The 27,590-nt window shown below is 41.6% G+C and overlaps 1 protein-coding gene across 1 annotated transcript; it reads right to left on the reverse strand.

Annotated features, from left to right (window-relative positions):
• Positions 1–544: 544 nt before the first annotated feature.
• On the reverse strand, positions 545–27,489 carry mybbp1a (MYB binding protein (P160) 1a). The gene is made up of 27 exons (XM_085364039.1): positions 27,286–27,489; positions 26,606–26,701; positions 23,247–23,330; positions 23,090–23,164; positions 22,723–22,830; positions 22,437–22,627; positions 22,089–22,256; positions 21,474–21,591; positions 20,747–21,036; positions 20,525–20,635; positions 20,315–20,440; positions 19,979–20,185; positions 19,783–19,891; positions 19,591–19,684; positions 18,821–18,978; positions 17,814–17,936; positions 17,448–17,621; positions 16,516–16,689; positions 16,240–16,397; positions 14,397–14,531; positions 14,212–14,281; positions 10,922–11,053; positions 10,773–10,841; positions 7,752–7,865; positions 4,042–4,143; positions 3,836–3,960; positions 545–1,363 (listed from the first exon to the last, which is right to left on the reverse strand). The coding sequence occupies exons 1-27, from the start codon at positions 27,460–27,462 to the stop codon at positions 1,021–1,023; spliced, it is 3,831 nt and encodes a 1,276-aa protein (XP_085220165.1). The 5' UTR covers positions 27,463–27,489; the 3' UTR covers positions 545–1,020.
• Positions 27,490–27,590: the final 101 nt, after the last annotated feature.

The raw sequence follows: 27,590 nt of genomic DNA on the forward strand, positions 1-27,590 counted from the left end.
CCCCAACAAATGCACCATTTAGTCCTGCTGGAGTAATGTTTTCCAAAACTCCAGAGCGCAGCTGTTTTAGGAAAATTATTGAACCTAATAAGCCTGGAGTACAGACATAATGGGGAAATCTCAGTGCACCAAGAAAGAAACGAACATATTTTGATGCCAGAAGAAAATCAGAACATTACCATAATGCTGATTCTTTATCTCTACATTACATTACTCTGTGAAAGGGCTAAATTGTAGTGATAAGCCTCAAGATTTATTAGTATCCTGCTGTTTAGTTTTTGTTCTCAAAGTCTTTTTTTTTTTTTTTGTTTAAGCCTGAAAATCTGCTGCACACTACCTGCTCTGCACCAAACAGAAATGCAGCAAAAGAGCCCAACTTTGTGGAACAGCAAACCCAAAACAGAGCTAAAAGAGACGAGCTGGCCACAAAAGTGTGTCCAAAGTAATGACAGTGGGGGTCCATAAGAGTAGGATGAGTTAACCATTTGCCAACAACCTCATCATATTAATGAAAAAAAGGCAATGAGATGTCAAAATTGCATTCTCAACATACTTTTATAAAAATTTTACAGGTTTAAGATTATTTCATAAGCCCATGACTTTCCAGTATACAATTGGTTTGTAGCTCAGCCAGTAATCAGGAGCTCCAAAAACATTACACCAACACCTCAAGCCTGAACTTTTGATCCAATGCATGATGGATCCATGCTTTCATGTTTTTCACACAAGTCCTTGCTGTTTCTTTTTAACATTTTACATACCTGAATAACAAAACTACATAACTGTTCTGAAGTGGAGGCCAAGTTGATTAACTTCCAGGAGGAAACATCACATTTATTTTTCTCATAACAGCAGTCATATACTGGGAAAAATATAGTCTTTCTTAATTCACTTCCCACACATTAAAAGCCTCGTAATTTGACATAGAAAGATGTGAGAACCAGAGAAAGACGAAAACAAAGCGTCTTCAAAGGAAATTACAAAAACGTTTCTGTGTCCATTTAAATAGGAGTCTCCACATTACATCTGCCCTCCTCCCTCTTTCTTCTGTTTGGGCTTCTTCTTCTTCTTGGCTGCTTTGCTCTCAGACTCCGTTTTACTCTTTTTGGCTGGGTTGGGCTGTGATGCTGTCGCGCCACCATTGGGTCGTTTCTGTTTATTTTTCTTGTCTTGCTTCTTTTTGCCTTGTCCTTTCTCCGTCCCTGGTTTATCTGTGGAGGCCGTGTTGCCTGCTGCCGGCTCCAAAACAGGCTTATTGCGCTTCTTACGTTTTTTGGTTTCTGGCAGAAAACCCTTCTTCTTTGCGGGGCCCGACTCTTGTTCTGTCTCCTTCTCAGGCTTCGTTTTTTCAGCTTTAGGTTTCCTGCAACACACACAAGGTCAACATGACAGATTTTATTTTTAAAAAACAACTGCTGTGGTCAAGAAATAATTTGTTTATGTAAATAAAGTGCTGTATGAATCTACGGTTAAATGTGACTCGTTGTTTAAACTGTCGTCAGCAGGACTAGAAAAGCACTACATAAACACACATTAAGTATGCTAATGAATTTATGGAGTGCAACATTCGGCATCTTTCTTTAAGACACCTTGAGGTGTGGGCTGGAGTACCCAGGGATCGAACCACTGATCCTCCGATTTGCAGTCAAACTGCTCTACCTCCTGAGCATCGTAATCAAAGCACCGAAAACTGAATCATCAATCAATTTGAAACTCTATTAAAACACAGATTAACTACCCCAAACCTAAAACTTCAGAACAGTTTGTCCTTTAAATGTCCTTTACTCAGTATGTGAGGATTATGGAACTGAGGCAGGAACTTCTAATGGACATGAACAAAATTCAGAACAATCTAATCCAAAGAACGAGAAGACACTTAACATTCGTCCTTGATAAAATGCTGCTACTACTAACACTTCAAAATCCTTCCTAGTTATGACTTCCCATTTATTTTTACATTTTATTCTAGCAGAAATTACAGCAAGTCATTTATACCTGCAGCACACAAAAGAAAGGCTCAACTTCTTTGTCCTAGATTGGATCTTTGGATATTAAATACCATCACAGGCTGGCTTTTTTACATCCAGAAAAACCCGAGGAGATATAGAACAGATGGAGGTTTATTTAATCAATACTGGATATTCCCTTTGAGCAAAAAGAAAAAAAAGAAAAAAAGTGGATACTTGGCTCAAGGTGTAGAAAAGAATAGTGTCTTATCGCTCAGACAGGAAATAGTGTTTCTATTACTCAGTCAAAGGGTTTCATAATGGCAGAGAGAAATGCGTATGCTCATCATCTGAAAGTGGAAAAGTGATTTCTCTCTCCCCGTCTCTGTGTAAAAGTGTTTTGTTCTTTCCTTTTTTTTCCAATAATGCTGGTCATTCTCATTTTGTATGCTATCAAATAAAACATTTGTACCTTCAAATGCCTTTAAAGACATTTGAAAATAGAGCTTTAAATCACATCAAACGATACTGGGGTATATTAATAAATGAATATGAGTTTTTACTTTACCATCTTTTCCAATCTGGGCATTTGAACTGAATATCAATCTTATACAGACTCAGAAATTTAGATTGTGGATGGCTAGCAACATGATCCATTTATTTCAGTGTTATTTGCTGTGCTTACTATTCAGCAGCAGTGGCTGCTGGCTGATAGAAGGAGAGCTAACATAGCTTGGAGGAAGCATACCACACTGCTTTCCTTATCCTGCTGTCTTAAGTGTAAAGCGACTTGTTTCATGTCTGCTCCACTCCACACAATAAGGAAGAGAACTACTGCAACCATGATTAAGAGCAGAATGCAGGAGATACTCAGGAGTCAAGATACATTTGGTGAATAATAATGCATACATGCATGCATGCATTATTTTTACACTTTCATGCATTTATCTCCCAACAGAGATAGTAGGTGGGGGGGTCACATCAGGAAGAGCATCTGGTGCAAATTCAGTGTCAAATCAAACATGCAGAGCTACCCGCTGTGACGACCATTTGTGAATAATGGAGTAGCTGAAAGCCGCTTTGACTTTTGTTTTAAAGTCAGGAAAGCAACTGTTATTTGAGCCTTTATTTGATACCAGATCAGTACTCGGTCATCGGTAGATAAGCTGAGCTATCAATATGAGGATCCAAATTGAAAAAGTTGGATCCCCGAAACTTTAAAGTAATCAGCATATGAAAGGAAACGATGGTTTGCAGAAAGGTTTTGTGAGGTTACAGTCAGCTAGACCTTCAAACACCAAAATGTTATCAGTTCATCTTAAACAAGGGAAGATTTTTGCCATTTATCAACAAGACGACCCATAAATCAGAACTCCTATAATCAGTGCAGAAGCAAAATCATCGCAAGGATGTCCATCATTAAAAAAAAAATCTCTGCCACTGAATGAATCTGTGCTGTTTAATACGTGTCAGTATTACAGGTTGAGAAAGTCTGCAAACATTAAAAAACTCCAGAAATACGACTTAGTGCACCGATCTTTCCCACTGAGTCCTTCTTGGGCGTTGGCAGCTATTAAGTAAAAGCCTGAGGATTACAATATGCACCCAAGCATGGTGTGATTTATACTTGTGAGCTCCTGGCACCCATGCGTAGCATTTAACAGAAGAAACGAGGATCGAGAACATACCCTTACATTGAGCTTCATTAATACGAGTTAAAATAAGCGACCCCTGGCACCAAACTGGTGTGTGTGGGCGAGGAAATCTGATTACTCACTTGCTGCACGGACACAAGGACTTTGCACAAACCTGATTTCTTCCTTTAATCTGATTTCTGCACAAGAATCACCTCTATAGCTCTTCATTTCAGAGATGCCGAAATAACTCACGTTACTCCAAAGTGTTTCATCACAGCCCAGTAGGTGTCTTCCAGCTTGCCGGTCTTCTTGAAAGCAATCACGCTGGTCAGGGACTGCAGGACCTGCTGGAGGGGCTCCAAATCCACAGACAGCTTCTACACATAGCATGCAACAGAGTCAGAAACTGGAAACACTTTACCTGCTTCTTCTCATCTCAACACTCCATGCAAACCTACCTGCTGGTGAACGTGCTTGACTATAAACTGGCAGAGCTCCAGAGTTTTCACCGCCTTCTCCTTCACCACCTTGCTCTCAGCATGACCAACTTGTCGAAGACTCTAGAAAGATGATGATAATGGGATTAGACTCATGTCCATGTTGGCCTTAACGCCTGATCCTGCTGTTTTCATTTGCTTCTGATTTGACAGCTTGGCCCATTATGTAACTACTGTTTATGGCCGCTGATTTAAACCTCTTGGTAGGTGAAGATGAACCTAATCAGTCAGCATTATCTTAACCATGTCTCCTGTGTTTATTTAAAACATGAGCTAATCACATATATACACTATACTCTGGGACCTTTTTCCTTTCAGATAATGATGAATGAAGGGGCTGCTCACAATCAGAGCGGTGTACCTGAGAGGACCATTTTATATTAGATCCACTCTCTTGGATCCAATAGTGGGAAAAAAAACCCCAGTCTGAAAGTGAGTATTTGGCTCACTTGCACATGGCTTCAGTATTTGAACTCCAGCCATGATTAATAGGAGTATCTACCATTATATAGGGCAGAAATAGAGGGGAAAACATAATAGCTCCACTTTAAGTTCTCTCTTTAGTTTCTCAACTCTAAACTGTCTTTTTATTCCATTTCTGCCACAACAAAACACAGTACAGACTATAGAAACCAACTGCATCTCAAACCTCCCCCCACCTCCCCCTTAGAGTACCAGATGAAGGATATAAACATAATCAGACGTCATCGAGTAATATATAAAAATAAGTGGTCATTTTGTTGCAAACCTCACGTACAATAACGACATTATGGTTGCGTGTTAATAATAGCCGCTGCAATACCTCCAACAAAGGATATAAATGGTAGGATATAATTTTCCAGCAGATCGTCTAATGGTGAATCTGATCTTTTCTAAATGAATATGACACATAACGTCTCTAATGGCCAAATGTTAGAGACAAAGAGTCCTTTTCATCTAGAAAGAAAACAGAGAAGACATCACATTCATAACACGCTCACAGTAAGAGAGATATCTAATGGGATCTATGTAGCTTTGTACATAGCCAACATATGTAACAGTGCAGCTCTGGCCCATCTGCATTCATCACACGTAGCATCCAGGTCTATCTGCATTTCTGATAACCTGACCAATAAAGACCATGTGCAACCTTAAACTCCATTACTGCGTGTCAAAGGCATGCTGAAGACGTATATATCCTCTTTATGACTTTTTTTTTTTTTTGCCAAATTGAATCTGGGATGTTTTCCCCAGTTTCCTATTTAATTTAAAGATACTACACTGGTGAGCTGTGCATTGAATAAACGATACATTCTGCTCAAGATTTTCTTTGAGTCCATCTGGCCTTTAAAAATCAGATCTATAACTGACATCTGAGGACATAAAGGGAATCAATCTGAATTAGATGAAACAACTCGAAAACATTTTGACCTGACTTCATCTGGACAGCTGCTTTCTGTGGCACTGAACACTTCTGCTACACTCAGTCTGGCTACATGTCACTGCCTATCCCTTCATACAGATGGAGGTGGAACTGGAAGGTGAGCGGGGACCTTCTCATGCTACCAGTTAGGGTATATTAACACATATTATAACATGGTAATACCGGTACAATGTTAGGCAACGATAAGAAAATGGAATATCGCGATAGAATGTGGGTAAAAGGCGAGTGCCAGTGCCTTCGTTTTCATACGCACACGGCCGAAAAAGCATGACGGCAACGGAGAATGAGAAGGGAGAAAGCGGATCATTGAGTGAAACTGATGAACCAGAATTAGTTTGTAAAAATGGTGCCACTTCAGTGATGTGAAATTGGAATTTGTCCGTCAGACACATTTTTTTGTAGAACATGCAAGGGGGCCGTCATTATTGCCGTATTTGTCGGACTAAGGCGCTCATAAATCTCGGAGTAATCTGGGTCCTAAACTCCCAAAGTCAAACGAACACTGCAGCATCACTGACAGTTAAAAAAAATTGTCTAAATTCTTTCATCTTTAATAAAACGATCAGCATTGCTGCTTTACCAGGTGTAACTATGAAGTTTAACATCCAGGCATCCATAAAAACAGAATTTATTACACTTAAAGGAGTTAGAAGCTAGCAGGAAGTTAGCTCGCTAATTTCGCTAGTTACCTAAGTATGATATAGCATGTTCTGACTGAGAGATTTCTGAAAAAATTCAAACATACAGCTCTGCTATCACTTCCAACATAAATGAAGACAGGAAACTAAACAGCAGTGACGTTTGTAAGGTTAGTGAAGTTGGGCTAGCTGGTTTATAATGATGTGCTACGTGATCGCTAGCGACACAGCTATGTTAGCATAACATTAGCACAGTGAAGCTGGAGGATGAGCGCTAATATTTTTCCACTCGATGAAAGTTAACGTGAGAGTTTCTGGTGGTTAGGGACAAATGCAATCACATGTCAGGATGCTACAAACGGACCAAACTTCAGTTAGGAAAACAACTGAGATAATCCATCCACAATACGAGGTTAGTCATTAATATACTGCACCAACACAGGAATAGAGCAGCTGCGAGAGAATTCAGCATTAATGAATCAATGGTAGGGAAGTGGAGGAAGCTCAGGTTTCGGCTTTCCCCATATTCCAAAAGTGCTTCGTCTCTTTGCTATTACTGCCGCCCGGCATAATTTGCAGACGATGTTGTTTGTAGCCGCTGCAATGCTTTCGACCAAAACAGGCGCAGCTTGATGATGACACCATCAACATGCTCTATCGCGGTAGAGCGGTATAGTCAAAATCTCTACCGTTGGCCAAATTTATATCGTTTCTACCGTATACCGTTTATACCGCCCACCCCTATTTAAAACACATTATAATGTAAATGTAAACAGCTAAAAGGACATTTTAATGTTTGCTCCAGTACTTTACTATCTATCAAAATAAAAGCCTCCAAGAACAGATTGCAGAGGTTTTTAATTTAATAGACACTTATATTTGAGTACAACTATATCATGTTCCATTACATATTACCATAAATGTTTAAACATTACTTATAAATATTAAAACAGAGGAACAGCTGAGTTGGATAAATGAAAGCCTACACCTGCATTTTTGAAATATTGTTATTATATGATAAATAATTCTTGATGGAAGAGAAAAGCTAGGATTTATGTGCAATTTCTTTGAAAACACTTTTTTTCACGACTAAGTTTCTAAAGTAGTACAGCTGGTCGTGTCGTTTGGTCTGGGAGGAAAAAGACAGGAGGTGGGGTTATTTGCAGAAGACCTGCAGAAGCATGCAATTAGGCATGTCTTCACCCTCCACTCTCTGGAGGACACACAGAGGACAGCGAGAAGAGCAGCGGCTCTAATCATCATTTATCACAGGACGATGCAATCTCATAAACCTTCTGGAATAATATAATAAAAATGCGAACAAGCCTGAAGCATGCTGGTGTATGAATGCCTCTACTTACAGTGAGGACATGATGTGCAGCCATGGCCTCATGCTGCTATACTCAAGGAAAAATGACTTTCAATCAGTTCCACAAGCAGAGGTTTACAGAATTTAAATGAGGGAAAAGGCCTGCCATCGGGTTCAGTGTCTTGCCTGGGGAGGCTTTGTCATGTGAGGGGCAGAAGATCAAATCGCTATCTGTGTGATTAGTGGATAACTCGCTCTACCACCTGAGCACTGGCTATAATGCAGAGGTGTGTTGACTCACCGCTGCCAGCTGACCTTTGACCTTCTCGCAGAGCTCGGTCCACTGAGGGCCGCTCAGCTGCTGCTGAACCTCCCTGCTTTGCATCGCCCGCAACACCAACACACACGCTTGACCCTGAACACACACACACACACACACACACACACACACACACACACACACACACACACACACACACACACACAATGAAGCAAGTAAGACAAAGAATTTAAAGTTAAATTGAGCACTTTAATCAAAAATTAGCATTTATGATTTTTTATAATGTGTCCATGGAATAAAAGGCAGCTCAGACACAATGCTAACAGAAAAATCTCACCTCATCTCATTTCGAGATAAGAATAAACATGCTGAAATGTTTTTTAGTTTATTTTAAATGTGTCAGACGCCACAGAAACACATTTCTGAGAAATGTATTATTCACAAGGCTGGTTATCTAGATCATACTCACAAACTCTTTCTTCGGGCAAAGTTACTTAAATTCCAGGATCTGGTTAATTACAATACATCCATAATTTTGTATAAAGCTTTTACTAAACTTTTACCGGCAAATTTACAAACTAGATTTGAAATTCGAAAAAAGGTTTATAATGTGAGAGGCTTTGGAGAATTCAAATTACCCAGAACTCAAACAACCCGTAAAGGCTTTTGTGTGTCTGTATGTGGTGTGAAAATCTGGAACAGTCTGAGTTTACAACTGAAACAATGCAAAAATATTCATAGATTTAAATTTCTCTACAAACAGTTGGTCTGGTCACAGTATACTCAATGATGGTTTTTAGTGTGCTCTATAATGTCTGTCCTCTTACCATTGCTGGTATGGATTCCAAAATAAAATAAAAAATAAAAAAGTGTGCGTATGTATGTACATATATGTACTTGTGTGTGTAGATATATATGTATGTATATGTATGTGTGTTTGTTACTTGTAGTTATTATTGCCTGTTACCTGTGGTAATGCAATTTATAATTTATATATTCTGTATTCAGTTATGAAGGCTCTAATTGTTGTTTGCGAGCTGCCGCTTAGATGCTTGTATGTGCCCGGGGCTGTTGATGGGTCTGTATGCAATGATGGGCGTAGCTGCGGGAAGTTTATTGTTTTTTTTGTTGATGAGTGAGTATAGGGGTGGGATTTAATAAGTTTTCTTCGTCCCACTCCTTTTTCAGGCAATTTTTGTTTTTTGTATTTTATGTTCAATATAGGTATTTGTTGTGCCTGAAAATGAACAAATAAACGAATGAATGAAATGAAAACAGGAGTGGACAAAGGTGTGTAAATGGGAAAAATTGCCAGCAAATAACATTAAGTCTGAGGTTGTTGTTTTTTGGTTTGTTTGTTTTTTTAATCTCTTAGGATGCAGACAGTAAGTTGATGAACAAAAGCAGATTGCTGTTGTGTTTCTCTTTCGATTACTTTGTTATTGTTGTTCTAAAAAAAATGTGTTAATGGAAAAAAAAAACATTTTGACATGACAAATAAGTAAAATGCATAAATTTGGATGATGGCTCAGTTGCTTGAATTTTTTTCCTGTTGGAAAATGACTGCAAGTACTTTGCGGCAACCAACTGGTCATCAAAGGTCAAGCGTGCAACACCGTCAACTTCTGGGGGACAAATTTGGATTGCAGGGCGACTGCGCTGGTTGCTTGGTGGGAGATAATCTGTCTCCAAACAATTGCAGTCTGATGCAGACAGACTGGTGAAGTTTAACAAAATAACTTTCAATTCAGTTCAACTGTTTTTAAATAGTGCCAAATCAGATCAACAGTTGCCTCAAGGGGCTTTATATTGCAAGGTAGAGACCCTAAAAATCATACTGAGAGACCCCCCTTGGAGCAACAACTTGTCGACAGTGGGAAGGAAAAAGTCCCTTTTAACAGGAAGAAACCTCCGTCAGAAGCGGGCTCAGGGACGGGCGGCCATCTGCCGTGATCGGTTGGGGGTAAAAGACAGAACACGGGACAAAAAAAACAAAAAAACATGCAGCTAATTTCTCACATAACTGCTGGCGTCTCATATAAATGCAGACAGATTGACTGATTGATGGCAGCATGTTGGCAGTCTCCACTGATGAGTGCAACTTGTCTGCAGTGAGTCCGTTTGCAATAGGGGCCTGACTCAACTGGTTGCCAGCTGATTGTATTCTGGATATATTCCTATATAAAAGTAAGGTTACGCTTATGTCATTTTCTAGTTAAATCACTGTTTTACAGCTACATTGTCACTATACTTCTCTTATCCTTAAAGGAAACTCTTTAAAGGATAACTCTGGTGATACTCTAGGAGCAAAACCAGCAATACATTTATTATAAAGCAAGTAAACCCTATATGGTATAGAGTCTGTCGGTGTATTAAAATGATTTGTGATGTCACATGCTTGTTAATGTGCATGGACATGCTGTCCTGCTGCTGTAAATACTTAGTAGAGCGATAAATGTAAATTAATGCTTGCCAAAAAAGTGCAGTTTGCTCCCAGCTGTTTCAGTCTTTATTTATTATAAATATTTGTGAGCTATTTTTTAGTTTTATATCTCATTAAAGGAGGAAAAGCAGGGAGCTACTAAAAACAGTTGACTTTATTGCTTTTATGGAATCTGTTGACAATATAATAAATACAGAATATCACCAGTGCTATGTTTTAATATTGAAACACCATATGGTACAATAAGTCAAGGATCCAAACTCATGAACAGGTCTACTTATTCAGAGTGACACACCAACCGAGGACTGGGCATCACAGCTTTATTTGAAACTTTACTCTAGCAGACAGCACCATATGAGCCATATGTGCTCTAATTGTTTAACTTGCTCATGTGGGAGTTTTCCCAAAGTGAAGATGATCTTAAGTTCTCAATCAGTTAGTAAATGATATCATCTTTCAGTTTTATTCCCATGGCATGATGGGAGAAGAGAACTCTTTCATGTTTGTCATTTAGGATTAGGCTGCTTAACTGTTCCTATAGTAAACAACAAAAACAAAAAACAAAACAAACAAAATTGGGGGGGTTTAAAACTTTTTACCTGCTGATGTTCTCTGACTCCAGATGTGATGTTCTGCACTGCTGTGTCCAACAGTTTCACGCATAAAACCTGCAAATAACACACAGGTGTCAGTTACTGCTTCAGAGGCGAGCGGCTGCACTCGGACGGAGGTGTGCGTTTTTACTCACGGGGAATCTGACGAATAAGTCGATGAACATCTGAGCAGTGAGTGGGCTCTTCCTCCGGCTCATGAAGGAGCACAGAGCATCTCTGAAGATAGTGGAGACCCGATCCACGTCGACATTACCCATGAACTTCAGCTGCACACATCAAATAGCAAACAGCAGACATTGGGGTTCAGATGCTAATTTAAAGCAAAAAGAACAAGCCTAAATAATAAAATTAGTCATGGCTGGATTCCAGTTAGCCATTTGTGTTTTTACTGGGAAAGCATGCGATTATTCAAGTAGACGATCGCTGCTACTCTTGCTACTACAAACACTTTCTAGTACAGGGTTGGAGCTCCTTTTGCTTTGAGCACTGCTTTAATTCTTCATGGCGTAGATCAAACAAGGTGCTGGAAACATTACATTTTAGTCGTTTTGATATGAGAGCATCACACAGTTGTTCAATATTTGTCAGCCGAGTACAGTGAACTCACTGAGTTCAAGAAACAAGTTTGAAATTAATGCTGCATCAGAAATCCAGACTCATCAGACCAGGCAACTTTTTTCTAATCTTTGATTGCCTAATTTAGGTAAGGCAGTGCGAATATTAGCCTCAGTTAGCAGCTGAAGAGAGAAGCTCCTGGTGTGGTCTTCTGCTGCAGTATCAGAGATGCTCTTCTGCATATCTAGGTTGTAACGAGTGGTTATTTGAGTTACAGCTGCCTTACTATCAGCTTGAAGTACTCTGGCCATTTCCCCCTGATCTATTGACATAAATAAGGCAATCAATAAGATGGGTATGTGGGAAAATCCCAGCAGATCAGCAGTTTGTGGAATACTCATACCCACAATGATGCCACATTCAAAGTCACTTAAACTGCCTTTCTCCCCCCCCACTCTGATCCTAGCAGTTGTCCAGGTGCATCTAATGAAAAGCAGTCAACTGTTTCATGTAGCCACTTGCCGCCAGACACCTCTCTTCATTACAGGAATTTGTATGCAAGCAAGACTTAAAGACATGACAGCACAACTAACTGAAGCAGCTTTGCAGTACTTTGATCTTGATTATGAGCAGCTGTGCGTAGGCTGCCTACTTGAATATGAGTAACTACATTGTGCACAGGTCTGTGGAGGGAAATCTGCAAGAAAAGAAATCTGCCAGTGCTACCGCGGCTAACATTAGCCACACTCAGCAAAATAATATTTGTTTAATAAAAAATGTGATTAATGGCTTCAATTAAGACTATTTTCTGAGTGCTTTAGAAAAGGTGATTAGTTAGTAGTTAGTTAGTTAGTAGGTAATTAATTTCTTTTCTTAATTAGTTGCTAAGAACAACTATAATTTTCACTTTGGGTATAAATGTGAGGAAAAAGTTGTGAGGTGAAAAATGTGGTGTATAAAATGATGTCAGAAAAAAAAAAAAATCAAAACACAGAGAACAGAGAACAGAGGTGCCCCCCGAGTTCTGAGCGCTGAGGATGTTAGAATTAGGACCAGCAGTATTTCAGTGTACAGGCACAAACAAACAGAAACACACTTTCATTTGCATGTTTTAACAGATATTTGCACATCATTTAGATTGAAACTTGACTACTGTCGTGTCTGCTTGAATATTTGAAGAGAGAAGAGCCATTATTTAAAATAAAAGGCAAAAAAACCCCAAACAGATTAACGGTAACACTATTTGTGGAAAAAGAACATCCACTCACTGGTGTGGAGGCGTGAAGAGACAGATATGTCAAAACTGGGACAAACAAATCCCAAACTGTCTGCTGGAACAGAAGCTTATTTAAGGAATCTTTGTCAATACACTTTTAATAACAAGTCTTATGAAAACATCTGACAGCAGCAGCATCACGCAACGCTGGCGACGTGCATGGAACATCTGGTGAATGCCCCCCACCACCACACCACCACCAATCAGCCTGTCATTAAACTGAGGATTCACAGGACTCATTTCATTATTAACAGATCATTTTCTTAATTAAAATCAATATAGACAAGTTGTTTGGATTTAACTTATTGTTATCAAGCAGTCACTGATTTCATGATGTCATCGCTACAGTTAGCACAGACAGCGCTGGCATTAATATTGGCTTTCTGTAGGGCTCATGTTCGTGCTTTTCTCCTGCTGGGTATTAGCTCTCTTGGGATAATTAAGGCTTGACTGCACAACCAAAACAGGAAGAAGAAAAGTGCTTTCGTCTTCTCTGTAGCTATCAGTAGATTCCCTAAGGTAGCTGAAATAATGGATGGTAGAATAAAAGCAGTAACTGTGGAAGTGGCAAGAGGAAAGAGTGCCCCACTGGCCGAGAAAGCAAGTAAAAAATGGAGAATCGAGGAAACTGAAAGTAACTCAAAACTGGACCACAGACGGGCAAACAAGTAGAAGAAGAAAACTTTCTACATTAATGCTAACTTTAGTACATCCTAAATAGTAATGGCTGGTATGGCTTATTTACAGTAAAATTAAAACTGAACTGGTAAAAACTGCCATGAAAATCACAGGAAACAAATGTTTCCAGACAACATAGGAACAAAAATTGTCATTCATCAGGCGCATAAAATGGTTAATGATCCCTCCTGTATCCTTTTTCACGGCACGAGCTATTACCCTCAGGGAAACAGTACAAAGCAAGCAGCTATAAAACAAACCGCTATAAGCTCTCTTTCCTCCCAGCATCTATTGCACTTTTAAATAGGACTTAGCCCAATTTAAAAGCTCTGGAGCCACATCATCGTGTAATCGAATGTTTGCTGGTGTCATATTATGGGATTTATTGTGGGAATGCTGCTATGTTTAGCACTGTTTGTCCAAAAAAAATTTTCCCACGTGGGAAAATAAAGTTTATTCTTATCTTCTTATCTTAAAAGTTGAGAAAAACAGAAAATACTCAGAAGTGAGTAAGGACAAAAGTTCGTTCAAGGACGAGAGAATAATCTGGTCAAAAGGGGGCCGAGTTATCCAGGACACTCCTCTAACCCAGTAAAGTCCAGAAACAGACCTGGAATCTGGTGCACAGCTGAGCACAACATGAGAGAAAACATAAGAACAGTACCTGCCTGTTGTGTAAATGTTTAATTACCATCTGTCTACTGACCAACTGTGTGACCTACAAGCAAAAAAAAAAAAAAAAAAAAAAAAAAGCCTGTCCTGTCCTTTATGTGACTTGTTTTGGGTAAAACTGGAAGAAAAAACACAAAAAAACAAAACGTACACATTCTGATCTAGACAGGCAACCCCCTGCAAGCAGGTAAACATGATGGCTGAAATTAGTGTGTGTGTCTGTGTACTTGTGTGTGAACATACGTCGGCCTGCTCCTCTGTGGTCTCAGCAGGAGGGGCTCCTCGCAGCACTTTCACCACATACAGAGAAGCACTGCAGGGAGAAAACAACACACTTAAGGCAAAAATAACTCTTCTCACACATTTAGAAATACGGTAGTGTCACATCATCTTCTCTTCAGCTCCGTAAAAAAACATCACTGCTGTACCTGAAGTAGTAAAGGGAGACTGAGGAGTCAGACAGCTTCTGGGATTTGGTGACCAGCTTCTCCAGCAGGTCATGGAGCTCCCCCTGTCTGTCACCGGCAGTCCTGCAGTAAACCTTGGACCTGCACAGGTGGTTCCTATAAAAACAGAGACATCAAACACTCAGGAGGACCTCAGGGGAAGCTGTCATTACTCATCCATTCATCCACTTTCTTAACAGCTTATCTGACTTACAGTTGTGGTCAGAAGTTTACACGTACTCGTCATGGGCATGAACGTCATGGCAATTTTTTCCCCTTTGAACTGTTTTTATTTTTTATTCAGATGATTGTGCAGCCTACATCTTTAATGACTTCGAAAACAACAGGGAATTTGAATTTAATATGATTAATTTGGTCAAACTTATACATACACCCAGAAATATGTGGTTCAATGTCCCTTTGATGAGAGGTGCGCATCAACCAGATGCACCTTTGTCGGTTTCCTGGCTTTGTGGCCGAGTTGACAAAACCAGTGAAGGCTGTTCGAGAAACTTAATGTTGGCCTGCTTTATTTATTCCAAAACCAGTTTTAATGTGTTTTTGGGTGCACTGCCTTGTTGGAACACACAAATGTGTTCGAGTTTCAACCCAGCTGTTCATTTGAGGTGAAACTGAATTTTAAGGTACCGCTAGTCCTCCTTCATTACTCCAACATTCCAGTAACACTGGCAGCAAAACAGCCACAGAGCAGACCTACACCATGCTTGGTACAGTGGTAGATTTCTAAAGCCTCACCTTTACTCCTCCAAAGATATCTCTTGTCATTTTGGCCAAACAGCTCGATCTTTATCTCATCTGACCATAAAACATTTCCTGGGTCGTTCCTGAACATCCTAACCAATTTCCTCTCATCTGAGGATGATGCAGTTTGGATCTTCTTCCATACGTTGGCAAATTGGTGAAACATAAGAATAACTTGTACTTAATCTACAGTTTAAAAAAAAGGCTCCAGAAGACCTACCCAACTTCTGTAAATCCACATATCTCCTTAGATCACTTTCCCATCTGAGTATTGGTCAATCCAATGAGTGCTGTAACTGCAGTTTTGCAGGAGGGCTCGAGCAGCCATGTCAGTTCAGAACAGGGTTCAAAGACAAACACACAGAGGGCTGAAACCCTGACTGATCTGAACTTAGTACTTAGATTCAAAGACATGAGCTTGGGCCATGTTAAAATCTATCACCTTGTCTTTTAGATACAAGCTGGGTACCTGAAACCTTCAACCTACTGCTTAGCAGGGTAGGGTAAGAAGTGGATGTATGCACACCCTATTAATTCTGTGTGTGGTGGTGGGTTTGGAAGCCATCTGAAACCCCAGAGCAATAAAGTAAATTTTATTAATTTGAGAAAATCTGTTTTGTCTAATTCAGCAGATTAAATTGAAATTTACCCCACTGATGTTCATAAAGTCTGTTATTGTAAAATTGTTCCTCCAAACTGATTTGCTCTGCCCACGTCAGAGATCTAATACAGTTAGAGAAACTAAACGTTCAAAAGCAGCAATAGCCACTGTTGAAAGAACATAAGCCATTATCCTCTGAAATTCCTGCCATCTATGAATTTATAAATTGTCTCAGTTTCTCCAAATACACTCAAATCACCAGCTTTGAACTTGAAATTTTACAAATTGCAATAAATAAAATGAAGTAATACAAGCAAAAGTGTTTTGTAGTTGATCTCCAGTGGATAAAAACGCTGACGTGAACATTTCAAATTAAACATGAGACATAAATCGCAACACCAAAGATTTAAAATTAATTATGACACTAACAGTCAGCTCAGTCCACAGCTCACATGTGTTTACCTGAATATGTCTGCTGTCCGGCGCAGGAAGTCCTGCTCCTGCTGGTCACTGCCGGAGCTCATTCCTCGCTCGATAATGGCGAGCAGAGGCTCAACCAAGCCGAGGACGAGAGGGCTGCCAGCCTGCCGTGCCACAAACACTTCAATCAGGTCCAACACCTACAAGAGCAAAACAATGGGATGAGAAAGGTCTGTATTTTACTTCTCGCCGTCTCTCCTCTTAGTGTCATGCTGTGCTGGGTTAAAGATGTGTTTGACAGGACTGAGCTTAAGCTACCTTGATCTTAAACTCTCTGACCAGCGTCTTCTCCTTTTGTAGTTTTGTCTTTTCATCCTTCTTGGCCTGGAGCTTTTTCTTCTGCTCTGAGAACAGCGCTGACAGACTCTTATCCAGCTCCATCATGGCTTCATCATCCAGATCTTCATCACTGCTGGCATCCTCCACTGTGGCCTGAATATGAAGTACAACTGTGTTACTTTGACATTGAAGCACTGAATTATAGCTCTAGCCTGAGGTCTCTGAGGTGAAACATCTTCTGTTAGGCTCCACCTAAACTTAAATTATTCTAGCTGAGCTTCAAACACATGTAGTAAAATTAATAAATGGAACTGGGAGGGAGGTGGGTTGCAAAGAGGCTTGCAGTTATGCTGCAACTGAAGTCGGGCTAAAAGAGCTTAAACAGCAGACAAAATACAGAATACTTGCTCAGTTTTTATTGCATCTTTCTAAAAATTAGCTGTTAAACAAGTTACTGGTGACGTTCTGTTGCAATTTTATCTTCCTGCTTTAGGCTAAAGGATGACAATGGCATTACAAAATACAGCCCAAAATGTGGTGCTGAGGAATACAATCTCGTCATCCTAATCTCTAATGAAGAGAGAGGTGGACTAATGACAAGATGTATGATGAATATTAATTTGCAGGATTTTGCTTTTTTGTAGATTTCATGCCGGCACTGTGGACGATGCTGACTTAACGGCTGTGAAATTTTAATTTTGGTCACGTTTTCTATTTACGCACATAAAATTTGCTCCCAGGATGACAAAGATTAATGCACTTAATGACCACGGTGTCTTTACACAGAACACTTTGGTGAATCCTAATGAACACTGCTGCTGTGATGAGCCTCTGCTCGGCCTTAGTGGGCTCTTTGTATTAAAAGTTCATTTGAAATCGGAGCGGACAAGCTGAAAAGCCTGACCACCCACCAGAGCATTCTTCTGCTGGAGGACCTTCATGAGCTCCATGCGGAAGTTCTGGTCCACTGGTTCCTCGTCCATCTTCTCATCTTCCCCTTCCTCCTCCTCCATTGCTTCATCTTCAGAGTCGTCATCCTCGTCGTCGTCATCATTATCATCATCAGATTCATCAGATTTGTCATCCTGAAAAAAAAAACAAAAAAAAACCAACTGAATAACTAAAATAAACAACGTTTTGTGTCTAAAAGAATAAACTGTAACCGTAAAGATAGAAACAATCGGCATGTGAAAGATAAATAATTTATGTTTGAGTAGAATTCAGTGCATAAGACAGAAAAAGGTTGATAACAGAAAATGCGTTTGACAACAACTGACCTCCATCTCCTCATCATCTTCCTCGTCATCCTCCTCGTTTGTTTTCTTCTTTTGTGTTGCGTTTGAGTCATCTTCGACAACCACAGCGGCGTCCTCTTCGTCATCCTTCTCTGGGTCTAAAACCTACACAAAATGTTGTTGTTACAAATAACACCGACTTTGTGCGGAAATCGCTGATGCATTCCTTTTTTGGCTGTTTGGCAAAATTAAGCAGGAAACTCATTATTTTAGGCAGATTTTACAAAAAATAAAAATAAAAAATTGCCGTGGCTAACCAACACATTACTCTTCACACAGGCTGTTTACCTGCAACCAAAGCCTCCACAGGTCAATAGCACAGGTGCAAAACAATCGTAAACAAAAAGCGTCCAATACCAGAAATCTGTTGTGTTTATAGATAAAGGCATAAAATAAATTTGCTCCATGGCTTTACTTCTTCAGGTCTGTGTAATCAAAGCCGAAAATAGATATCTGGCCTAAAATTAGAATAACATTGCTTATCTAGTTCTCTACGTAGCTATTACATAAATAAATAGCTACAGTTAAATAGCTGTTTGAAAATGGTTCCACAGAAAAGGCGTGAAAACACACTAACTTCATCGCAAACACATGTTTTGATTTGGGGGTTTTATGAGCAAACTAATAACAGTAGAAAGCTGCAATCTGGCAGTTTTCCTATTAAGATGTGTATCACCACCCTGGAAATTTTTTTTCAGGGGAATTGGAGATGGTCAGATTGGAAGCATTTGCTCAGTTAATGTGGAATGAACCAAAAGTGTCATCAGGAAACCCTGAAAAACGCAGAAACCCCACAGCACTCTTGGTGTATCTTTGTCACATGACAAAGAAGTGGCCATATTTAGGTCATGTGATGAAAGAAGAACAGAAAAAAAACTTAACTAATAAAAGGCTCTGGTTAAAGTTACATTACACTGATAACCTGACTTATGTTAATTTCATGAGTGTCTACAGGGAATCCCGATAATGACCCCGTATGTGTTACTTACATCTAAGATGGCGGTGAGGGCGGCTGCAGTAACGTGGGGGCAGATGGAGGAGAAGACCGTCTTGCACACCTGTCTGATATGTCTGCTCTGCTGGGAGAGCAGCGACAACAAGATGTCCACCATCACCTCCACCCACTCGGGCTCCTCCTGTTCTGTGGCTGCATTTCAAAACATCCAACACATTCATACACTTAAAAGCAGCACTCGCTTATTCATTCTCTGGCTTCCTAAGAGAAAGCACAATAAGCTAAGAACACAAAATTCTTTTAATTTTAATTGGAATAAGCCGATTATTAAGAAATTCTGCAGAAGGTGAACAAAATTATGCAGAATAATCTGCTTTTAGCTTCGCTTTTGGTCTCCACCAACTGCATGGACATTTCTACAGGGAGTATGAATTAATTTAGTTGATTAATTTGATCAAAAACGGGAGTAATTACTGATACTTAAATACGGAAGTTCAGTCTTACCTTAAAAAAAAGGTACAGCTTACAGACCGTCAAATATGACGCTAAAATATGTTTGGATTTCTAGGTTGTTCTGCTCACTTTCATTTTCTGTGAGGCATATTTCAAAAGTTTGGGCATAGCGAGGTTGTCTGTGTCCTGCTGCTTCGAGTGTAGGAAGCAGTGGGAAGGTAAGCACAGACATGAAAACAATGTTGACCTTCTCATAACTCCTGGCATTGCCAAAAATGCTCAAGCATTTCTTTATATATATGAAAAGAGATGTGCTTCGTGATGCTGCTGCTTTTTATCACAAGGCCTGACCTTCTTTTTTCTTTTTCTTTTTGGCCTTCTTCTCCTGAGCCTTCTCCATACAGCTCTGCAGGTCTTTCATGATGTCCAGCAGCTCCTCAGGGGCCTTTGGGAAGAAAAGTGTTACTACGCTGCTCTTATTCAGCTAATTTAGGTTTAATGTGTACAAATAACCAACTGTAAACAAGCTGATGGATGCTGTACCTTGAAGAGGTGCATGCCAACCAATAGGAAGAGCTGCTGGAACGCGCTGCTCTCTGCTGTTTGGCTTTTCTTTGCCTTCTTCTTCAGGTTTGCCACAGACTCCAGCATGCTGGAAGAAAACAAATCAAAAATGGCACAGGTGAATAAGCAAAACTCCTTTAAATGTAAAGATTACATCATATTCCAGCTTCCCTACCTGTCCCAGGCTTGTCTCTGCTCAGGGCTGAAGGGCTGGCTGCTCTGGACGTGTTTTGGCTGGTTAAGCAGGGCTTGCGCGTACTGAACCAGGTGGTAGATCCACATGGTGCCGTCAGCCGTCACACCCAGAACCCGCTTTTGGCTGACAGCTGCACCTTCGGTTGCGTCCTCAGTGAGCGGCATGTGGTGCATGGACAGGAGAAGTCTGGGTAGCGGAAAAACAGAAGACAGCTGAATGACAGCTCAATTTTTCTTGAAGAAAAAGATCAGAGAAATAAAGTACAGCCATCAGCGGGTGATATTTAAAAGCTGCAGAGAAAATGTCAATTCTCACCCGAAGAAAGAATTAATGAGCACGGCTCTGGTTTTATCGTCGATTGGGACAGAAAGCTTCGTCTTTGTCTCCGAGATGTCGGCCGAGGCTTTCTTGGCGCTGAAGAAAGCATGGAAAAAGACAAACCTGGGGAAAAAAAACAAAGAAACACTAGTGAATAACCTCCTCTTCATCAAACAAAGAACTTCACAGCGCTCAAACAAGTCTTACCTGGCCACATCCATGATGAGATCCTCTTGCTTCTTCACCTGGTGGTTGTCAATGATGGAGGCGAGCCGGGAAACAATCCACTTCCTCAGGCGGAATACAGATTCCTCCTTCCTGAGGAAAGATAATCAACAAGTTGCATTCATCCACTTTCCGTGCCTCTTTTGCCCTGTTCAGCACACATTCTCTGCACGATCTAGCAAAAACAACAGCAGATGCACTCACTGATCTTGTCCTCCCTTGCTGTCCTTCTTCTTGTGAGTACTGATGTCCAGCAGCTTGTCCAGCTGAGGCTGCAGGAATATGTCCTTAAGCCATTCCACATAGCCCTGCAGAGCTGCAGGCTGAAGGTGCTGCACCACCTTCCACACCGACGGCACCACGGGGTAGCCTCTGTTAGTGAGGGAGGAGAAACCCACCATCACTGCCAGCTGTTTGTCTGAGTCCCGACAGCCTTCCAAGAAGTCCGACACAAAGACGTCCATCTCAGGGGCCAGCTTGAAGCGGTCCGGTTTCTAAGAGTGAGAAAAGATGGAAGCGGACCTACATTAGCTTTAATATGTGTGAGCACGGCTTTAACATGGTGACTTGGCACTGATTCTGCAGGAAAGAAACCCTCATCAACAAGCTGGAAGTGATACAGTGCTTTACAAACCAGTGATATTGCTGCTTGGTGTCAACTAAAGTAAAATGATCACATGACCTCTGTGTTTGGTGAAAGACTGTAGGTCATTTGCTGGGAAATTTTCACTTTATGAATTATAGGCATGGCACATTTTACTACACAAATTACTACAAGTACAGTAACACTAGGCTCATTTTAGCAGGTCTTGTAGCAGAAAGCATTGCAAGCAATCTCCTCTAGTGTGCAGATTTTATTAGCTCGTCCCATTAGATGACATTGAAGAGTGGAAGCTGTTCTTTATAGTCAAGTCTAGACGGTGGCACTGACCTGAGCAGACACTACGTGTTCCCCATAGTTCATCATCACCTCTCCAGACAAGACGTCCTTCAGCTGGGCTGTGGACAGCAGAGGGAGGGTGCTGCCCAGCAGACGGAAGCTCATGTAACTGGACACAGATGGGAAAGCAGCAGAAGGGCTGAGCACAATGACATAATAAACAGGACAAATCAAAGAAAAAAGAAGAGTAAATCCTGCAGAAACAGGTGTGCTCTCTCTCCACCTCTGTCAAGTGTTACTAAAGCAAAGCAGCAAAGTGAGCACTAAACACAGCGACAATATAGTGTCAGATTTGCTGTTGCAGATTAAATCCTACACCCTCCTGCTCCAAGTTTGACTTTAAAATCAACACAAACTGCTGAGTTATTAATTTTCATGCTAAATTCCTGACATGAAGATGTCTGCACTTACGTCTGATACAGGATAACGAAGTCAGTGGTATTAAAAAAGTGCTGTTTCATCTAGTGCAGCACTCAGTTGTCTACCACAGTTAGTTCACATCTGATAAAACCATTTCCAGTGAGCATAACAATATTTAATTACTTCATTTTAAAGGGCTAACTGTTCAACGGGCTGCAGGCTCCCTCTAAAGCTGACAGGACTCACTGAGTTGGCCCCGGCTGTTCCTTTAACATGCCATCGGTGATGGCTTTATTCCAGAAGAGCTCAAAGCTGTCTTCCTTCAGAGAGAGCTTCAGGAGGTCCAGGACCACTGCTGGGAGGATGCGCTCCTTCTTCACAGCGTGGGCTGCCGTCTTCAACACTTCTGTTATTCTGCCAGACATCAGATTAGACAGTTCAGTCAGAAGCTGCTGATTAGCAGACCCAGAAGGGGAAAGTGGTGCATAATTATAGGATGCACTTACAGTAGTGTAGCCAGCACAGAGCAGTGCAAGCTAAAATGAACATTCAGATCAGCAGCAGAAGATGTGCGTGTTTGTGAAAGCTTCTTACTTGGGTATGTTGTCAGCGTTGATGATGGTGGAGGAGCCCAGCAACTTCTTCAGTTTCTTGGGTTTGAGGGTTTGTGGGAAGCGCTGCAGAGCTACCAGCAGCAGCTGCAGCTGCTCCGGAGTCCTGAAAGCAGATTCCAGGTCAGTCTGCAGGGCTCCCATGAGGACCTCCTCAAACACCTCCTCAGGGACCTGATGGACAGGATGACATACACTAGAGTCAGAAAACCCCTGAAAATAGTTGAAAAACACTATTTTTGTAGCAGTAACTAGGCTGCAGCTGTCACCTCAGCGAGGATGTCCATCATGGTCTTGGTGGGTAGGTCCTTCAGGTGTTGTTTGTGCTGACTGAGGCTCTGCAGGAGCTGCACACATCCCAACACCACCTGCGGCTCCTGCACAGAAACAAGACAGAGAGCTCAGAGACCACAACGTATTTGACAGAGCATCAGCTGTCCTGGATCTCCTCTGTCACCTGGATCTTAAATCTCTCGTGAAATTTACAACCGCACAAAGATCTGAAAGTGATGATGATGACACGATTGGTATCCCTTAAATATTTGCAGGCATCCTCAGTATATTGTCTCAGGCACATTCTCCTCTTTAATGCAGCAAAATTTTTTCCAAGTATGCTAAAAATGTGAGAAAACTTACCTTAGAGAGGCGGTTGGACTGATGAAGGGCAAGAACACCAAACACGTTTCCAAACATAGCATTTCTGGAAAATTTCTGAAAGACAAAAGATGAAACAAGTTCAAAGATTGCATTCATCGATTTTGGTGCTAAAAGAGACCAAACACCCAAAACTCACCTTTTTAGCTCCTTGCAAGTTGTGCTTTTCTTTGATTCTGTTGAGTATACTCTGCAGGGAGACATCTTCAAAGGCACTCAAAACCTAAAAATAAGGGAAACTTTACTGCTTAGCTCAGTTATTATAGAGCACTTTCCTAACACTAGCAGCAAAACAGCATTTGTACACACTTCAAAACCCACATTAGGACCAATATATTCAGTTCAATACTCATCTTAAAATAAGGCAAAACTAGCACTTTAAATTGCATGACGCTGTACAGAAGGTGATACACAAATAAAGGGAGACTGTCCATGCTAGACAGAAAGCAAAGGATGATTCATTCAGGAGGTATGTCCATGTTTGACAAGGGGGAAAAACAAATTCCAGTGTACGTAATGACACCCTGGAAACTTCTGGCTACCACCCTAATTTAAGATGAATATAAAGCGGGGCTTTACAGCTGACTGGTTAGCTTTTAACATGATCACATCTACTCCTTAGACTTTTGAATTTGCTCTTTAATGAAGAGTAACAGCAACACATCTTGACCACTTTATTAGGTATATGTGTACATGCTGATGTCATAACCTATTGCTATACAAAGCTTATAGTGACACTTTTGTACGTACAAAAATGTGCCAAAAAAAAGGTGTGTATAAGTCTTTTACACACAAATCATCGCTTCTCTCTCTTTGTCTCTATCTTCTTTGTCTTCTTCATCTGCTTCTGTGACTTCTGTGACATTTGCCTCTTTCTCCTCATCTTCATCTTTGACATCTAAAGGTCATCACGGCAGATCATCTGAACATCCCCCCAGCATCTTCCTCTGTCGTGCCAACGCTCTGCAATGTCTTCCTTATCTACACATCATCATAAACCTGCTCTCTGGTCTTCCTCTTTTCCTCCTGGCTGGCAGCTCCGTATTAAACATCTGTTATCCTTCCTCTCTACATCTCTAAACCAACCTCAGCGTCACCCCTCTAACTCTTTAACATCTTTGAGATCAAAGCAGCTAAAAGCATCTACTCCCAGAAGCTGGAAGAACGGCTCTCAGCCAACGACCCTGCGTCAGTGTGGAGGGGCCTGCAGGAAATCACCAGCTACAGACGCCCCCCACCCACTATTGAAGCAAACAAAGACCTGGCCAACGAGTTAAACACTTTCTATTGCAGGTTTGAGACGGACAGACTCCCACCCCCCACCCTCCCCTCCCCAGGGACATTGCTTCAGACATTGACCCCCAACACACCTTCCACCTCTCCCCCCTTCACCCTGCCCCTCCCCAATCAAGACTCAACTACCACCCCCACCCTCCCCAATCCAGACTCAACGACCACCACCACCCTCTCCAATCCAGACTCAACGACCTCCACCACACCTTTCACCCCCCTTTCCTCCTCCAGGAAACTCAGAATACACACTCAGGATGTGAGCCGACTATTCCAGAAACAGAAGCCCAGGAAAGCCCCCGGACCAGACGGCGTCTCTCCCTCCTGCCTCAAAACCTGTGCTGAACAGCTGGCTCCCATCTTTACTCGCATCTTCAACAGATCCCTGGAGCTGTGTGAAGTTCCCTCCTGCTTCAAACGCTCCACCATCATCCCTGTTCCCAAGAAACCCACCATCACAGGACTGAATGACTACAGACCTGTCGCCTTGACGTCTGTGGTCATGAAATCCTTCGAACGACTGGTGTTAGCCCATCTGAAAGACATTACAGGCCACCAGCTGGACCCTCTGCAGTTTGCCTACCGGGCAAACAGGTCGGTGGATGATGCAGTGAACATGGGGCTGCATTACATCCTGCAACACCTTGACCGCCCGGGAACTTATGCCAGGGTCCTGTTTGTGGACTTTAGTTCGGCTTTTAACACCATTGTGCCTGAACTTCTTTCCTCCAAACTCTCCCAGCTCAGCGTGTCACCAGCTACCTGTCAGTGGATCACCAGCTTCCTGACAGACAGAAAGCAACAAGTGAGGCTGGGGGAGATCACCTCTGAAACCCGGTCCCTCAGTATTGGTGCCCCTCAAGGATGTGTCCTCTCACCACTACTGTTCTCCCTCTACACTAACGACTGCACCTCCAAGAACTCGGCTGTCAAACTCCTAAAGTTTGCAGATGACACCACTGTCATTGGCCTCATTCAAGATGGTGATGAGTCTGCATACCGGCAGGAAGTTGAGCGGCTGGTACTCTGGTGCAGTCAGCACAATCTGGAGCTGAACACTCTTAAGACTGTAGAGATGACAGTGGACTTCAGGAGACATCCCTCAACTCTGCTCCCCCTCACCATATCAGACAGCCCTGTGTCAACTGTGAAGACCTTCAAGTTCCTGGGTACAACCATCTCCCAGGACCTGAAGTGGGAGACCAACATCAACTCCATCCTCAAAAAGACCCAGCAGAGGATGTACTTCCTGAGACAACTGGGGAAGTACAGTCTTCCACAGGAGCTGCTGATCCAGTTCTACACTGCGGTCATTGAGTCTGTCCTGTGCTCCTCCATCACAGTCTGGTATGGAGCAGCCACTAAACAGGACAGGAGCAGACTGCAGCGGACTGTACGGGCAGCAGAAAGGATCATCGGCACCCCCCTGCCCTCCATCCAGGATCTGTACCTCTCAAGAACCAGGAAACGGGCAGGGAAAATCATCGCAGACCCATCACACCCTGCACACAGACTTTCTGATCTGCTGCCCTCTGGCAGACGGTACAGAAGCCTGCAGACCAGGACCACCCGACACAGGAACAGTTTCTTTCCCCTCGCCATCTCCCTTCTTAACAGTTGACCTGTCACACTGCTCCCACTGCAGCTGCACCTTATGTACATTTTGTAGTATTCATTCCACCTCATTCATTTCTGTATTTTATGTATATAAGTTTAGATTCGTTATTTATAGTTGGTTTACACAGCTTTGTGTATGTATGTGTAATGTGTATATATAGACACTTGTGTGTGTGTGTGTGTGGGTGTGTGTGTGAGATTTACATTGCTGTGCTTGAGAGCCACCATCTACCGAAACCAAATTCCCTGTATGTGTCTGCACATATACTTGGCCAATAAACACGATTCTGATTCTGATCTTTGGTTCTGCCACCTCCAACTCAGCTTCCTATTGTTTTGTCAGTCAAAGTCTCCAAACTATACATCATAGCAGGTCTCACAACCATCTCTTAGCACATAAAAGCCACATCCAGGAATTTTTATCACTTATGAAGATAAATAAAGAGGATTTTTGTTATTAAAAGTAGTGTTGAACTCCTGCACTGTGTTTATTACCCCCAACCCTGAAACAAAGAGATGTGGCTGAAGCTGTGGATGTGTGCGCAGAGGCAGGGCTGCAGACAAAGATAGATGGGGATAAACTCCACTCACCTGCCCCAGAGCGAGGCTGAACCCAGGTCTCGCAGTCTCCCGTGTGTGAGCCAGTCCATCCACCAGCCTTTTAAAGGTGTATTCCAACTCATCCTCCTGCAAAACATGAAGAAAGATGATTTAAAACTTTGAAACTACAGACACTTTAACACTGTGTGGAATCATATATATGCTGGAATATACTTATACAAGAAATACTACATACTAAACCTCAGACATTTTTATAAGTGCACTCTTTATGCTTCATCCTTGACCCTTGACAGTAAAATACTTTACTGTGCTTTACAGTATTTCTGCTTGCAGTACGGTAAGAAAAGGTTTACTATATTTTTAAGTAATTTTATTTAATGTTTTGATTCTTATACTGTATACAAGGTATTTTAACAAGTTTTGATAAAGTAGGTAGTTACGGTAATAGTGCCTTATGTTAATAATATAGGCCTGAAACTGTTATATGAGTATTTAAATTCTTGATACTTGAAATACTTCAGTGTGCCAATGACATCCTGTATGATATCCAGTCATATAATCAGTTACATATGAAAACATCTCCACCTCTCCATACGACACTATGTGTACAACTACTACTTCTAAAACTACTAGTGGAAAACTTCTGAGGAGTACATGTGCAGCGGGACCACGCTCCGTCTCTCAGTGACACCGATCGCAGTCTGCCTCACCTTGTTGTTGGTTTTTAGGTACTGTATCAGGTTTTCCACCGCCTTCAGTCGGACCTCTTGATCCGGTTTGGCCAGGTCCCAGAAGAAGTCGAGGAAGACCCGGTTCTGCTGCAGGTTACCGGCGGGCCGGAGCGGTTCCGCCGCCTTCACTGAGAGCTCCACCATCTCTACAGACATCTGTTCCAAATGCCACCACCACCTCAACTCATGCTGCTGCAGGGGGAACACGTGCCTCACTCACGGAAACTACATCCGGGTCAACTCACCAGCCATGTTTTTTTTTTTAAGAAGAAAAAACTTTATTG

This window comes from Diplotaxodon limnothrissa, linkage group LG10 (genome assembly GCF_057381915.1).
Source record: "Diplotaxodon limnothrissa isolate DT_005_m linkage group LG10, D_limnothrissa_male_GT1.1, whole genome shotgun sequence".
Classification (NCBI taxonomy): Eukaryota; Metazoa; Chordata; class Actinopteri; order Cichliformes; family Cichlidae; genus Diplotaxodon; species Diplotaxodon limnothrissa.

What these genes read in the sequence shown, in the direction of transcription:
- mybbp1a (XM_085364039.1), bottom strand. Translation starts at nt 27,462, where the DNA reads ATGTCTGTAGAGATGGTGGAGCTCTCAGTGAAGGCGGCGGAACCGCTC. An exon ending in TTGGCATGCACCTCTTCAAG is followed by an intron (nt 19,685 to 19,782) that starts GTACAGCATCCA and finishes TTCTTCCCAAAG; the next exon opens with GCCCCTGAGGAGCTGCTGGA. An exon ending in AAGATGATGAGGAGATGGAG is followed by an intron (nt 17,622 to 17,813) that starts GTCAGTTGTTGT and finishes TTTTTTTTTCAG; the next exon opens with GATGACAAATCTGATGAATC.